The sequence below is a fragment of the Pediculus humanus genome, genomic scaffold (assembly GCF_000006295.1).
Source record: "Pediculus humanus corporis 1103172108302 genomic scaffold, whole genome shotgun sequence".
Taxonomy (NCBI): domain Eukaryota; kingdom Metazoa; phylum Arthropoda; class Insecta; order Psocodea; family Pediculidae; genus Pediculus; species Pediculus humanus.
Window position 1 is genome coordinate 826,185 of NW_002987871.1, and position 3,017 is coordinate 829,201.

Consider the following 3,017-nt stretch of genomic DNA (forward strand, 5'->3'; position numbering starts at 1 on the left):
ATAATAAGTGGCACCACCGAAATTCGAGTATTTGTCCCTAAGGAATCGGGTAGAAACCTCGGATAAATACTTAAAAACTCCGACAAGTAGCCTTGTCGTGTTTAATGGTGGATAATAATAATAATTCAATGAAATAAATTAATTCAAACGATTTCCTTTTTTTTTTTTTAATTTTCATCCCCACCATTTTTCACCCCTACCATCGTCTCCATCCCCACCACTTTTCATATTCTTTACCTCATCCCATTATTCTTCTTATTAACCGTTTGTTATTTTTTTTTACCAATATGGATTTCTCACCTCGCCCCACCGACTCACATCCCCTTTCTCAACCTCATCGATTCTCCCCGCCCATTTTCCCTCCCCCTTCCCCCTCCTCACTCATTTTCTCCTACGATTTCATATCACACCCAAAAAATTTTCTCCGGAAAGAAAATGATGTGTTTATCAGTCATTTTTTGATAAAAAAATTATTCATTTTAAAAAAGGCGGTGGTGGTCGTGGTAATAAAATATAATAAAAAAAACGACGTGGTTCTAGATAATAAATTTTTTTTTTTTTTTAAAGAAAATCGTTTTTCTGACTTTCGCGATATTTTTTCCCTCGTCGTAGTAGTCGTCGTCGTGTGCGAATTAATTTTTCTCTTACCGATAAATAAATAATAATAATAGTATAATAATAATGATAATAATAATGATGATAAATAATGCTCAGTTGATAAAATAATAATAATAATTCATTTAGAGGATTTAAAAGTTTTCGTCGTTTATTTATTTATTTATTTTTTTAAGGATTTTCTAAGGGGAAGGTTTCGTCCGGGAAATTAAAATAAAAATTTTTCACATTTTTTTTCACGGTAATGATAATAATGATAACGATGACGATGACGATGACGACGACGATGATGATGATGATGATGATGTTTCCAACGCAAAAAAAAAATTTTTAATTACTATTTCGTTTAAATTCCCGGTTTCTTTTTCCAAGTTCTCCAGGCATTAATTCGTTCCTATTATATCGAATCTCGTTTTATCGGCCGGATATTTGAAATATCGATTAAGGATTTAATTGAAAAATTCTTATCACGTGGGGTAAAATTTTGGCGCGTAAAATAAAAAAAATAAAAAATTAATAATTAACTTACCTATTTTTAAAGTTGCCGGAAGTGAGGAGACGACGACATTTTTCGATAAAATGATAATCAATAAGCAGAAGACGAGGATTTTATTTTTTCTTATTATTTTTTCATTTGGTAACTTTAATAAATTATCAAAACAAACAAATGTCTCTGATAACATTCTGGAATAAAAAAATAATAATAATAATGATAATGATAATTTTTTACAATCGATGATATAAAAGAGATTGTTTGGGAAAACGAAGTAGTTGTTACAAAACAAGGATAACCGAGGAAAATTTTTTTTTTTTTTGTTGACGTCATCATCATTTTCTGTCGTTATCTTTGTTATCACGATTTAAATTTTCTTTATTAAAAATATTTCAAATTCCTGGAGAAATGTGCAGCACGACAAGTTATAATTAAAATAAAAAAAAAAATTTTTTTAATATAATTTATTTGTTTTAAATTAATAAAAAGTTTTTTGTTGTTATCATCTTAAGTTTTAACCGTCTACTACTCTCAATCGTCAAGCAGAAGACGAAAGAAAGAAAACACACAAAAAAACGCGCCAAATTTAAAAAGAAAAAAATTTTTATTATTCTTATTAATAATTAAAAGAGAATAATTTAATTTAGAAAAAAAAACGTTCCAGGGATTTTCCTTCTTTTTTTTTTATCCAGTAAAACACGATTCGAATAAAAATAAAATTTCTGTTTAATTAGAAAGATTTTGAAAGTTGTGAGAATAAAAAAAAGAAATTACTAATGATAATGATAATAAAAATTATTTTCTTTAAAAAATAAATTGGTAAAATATTATTACTTATACGTGAATAATAAGAATAATAATAATGATAATGAAAGGATAGGAAATGGTAAAAAGTATTTATCGATTGAAAAAGGATGAGAAGAAGAAGAAGAAAAGGAAAGGAAAAATTTTTCACGTGTATTATTATTATTATTTTTGATATCCTGGAGAAAATAAAAAAGGGAAATTTTTTTAAATTATCTAAGATCGTGTTCGCTATTAAAACTAAAAAGAATAAATTATCTGTCTGGAAGGAAACGCGCGTTTTTTCTTTTTTTTATTAAAATGATTAAGTAATTTTTTACGTGAGATTTATCTCTCTTTTTTTTCTGTTTTTTTACCTCTTCCTCTTATGTTTTCTCTCTCTTTTTTTTTTACATGATTCCTCTTTTTTTTTCCTCTCATTCTTTTCCTTTTGTCTCTCATTGTAACTGCCTTTCTTTTTTTTTCCTCTATCTTTCTCTCTCTCTTTCCTTTTACTTCTTTTTCCCTATCACACACACACCCACCCATCCCCATCCTCTCTCACACACCCACACTCCCACACACACATACACACACCCACACCCACTCTCTCACACACACACACACTTTCTTTTTCTCTCTCTATCACTCTCGCACTCTCTATTTCCATCTTTACCTCTCTGCTTCTTTACCGTTTTCTTTGTATCTTCTTTTTCTTCTGCCTTTCTCTCTCTCTCTCTCTCACTCTCACACTCCCTCTTTTTCTTTGTCTTACTTTACCTCTCTTTTTTTGTATCATTTTCTTTGTATCTTCTTTTTCTTCTGTCTTGCTCTCTGTCTCTTTCTCTCTTTGTCTTTCTTCTTCTATATCAGTTTTCCTCTCTCTCTTTTTTTTTTTATTCTTCTTTCTCTTACTCTCTCTCTCTCTCTCTTTTTCTCTCTTTGCCTCTCTTCTCCTATATCATTCTCTATGAATCATTTTTTCTTTTTCTTTTTTTCTCATTCTTTTTTCTTCATTCTCTCTTTCTTTTTTCTTTTTTTCTCTCTTTTATCTCTCTTTTTCTCTCTCTCTCTTCCCCTCTTTACATTCATTAAAAAATTATTAAAAAAATTAACGCATATAAAA

At 28.9% G+C, this 3,017-nt stretch overlaps 1 protein-coding gene across 1 annotated transcript in view; it reads right to left on the reverse strand.

The window, feature by feature from the left end:
• The window catches only part of Phum_PHUM570680 (glutamate receptor, ionotropic kainate 2 precursor, putative), a gene marked incomplete at both ends in the record, with an annotated part of 14,244 nt that extends 12,946 nt beyond the window's left edge, over nt 1-1,298 (reverse strand). Inside the window, one exon of the mRNA XM_002432089.1 lies at nt 1,145-1,298. Within this exon, the coding sequence (XP_002432134.1) occupies nt 1,145-1,298 (154 nt within the window). The remainder of the gene's footprint in view (nt 1-1,144) is intronic.
• Between the last annotated feature and the right edge of the window lie 1,719 nt (nt 1,299-3,017).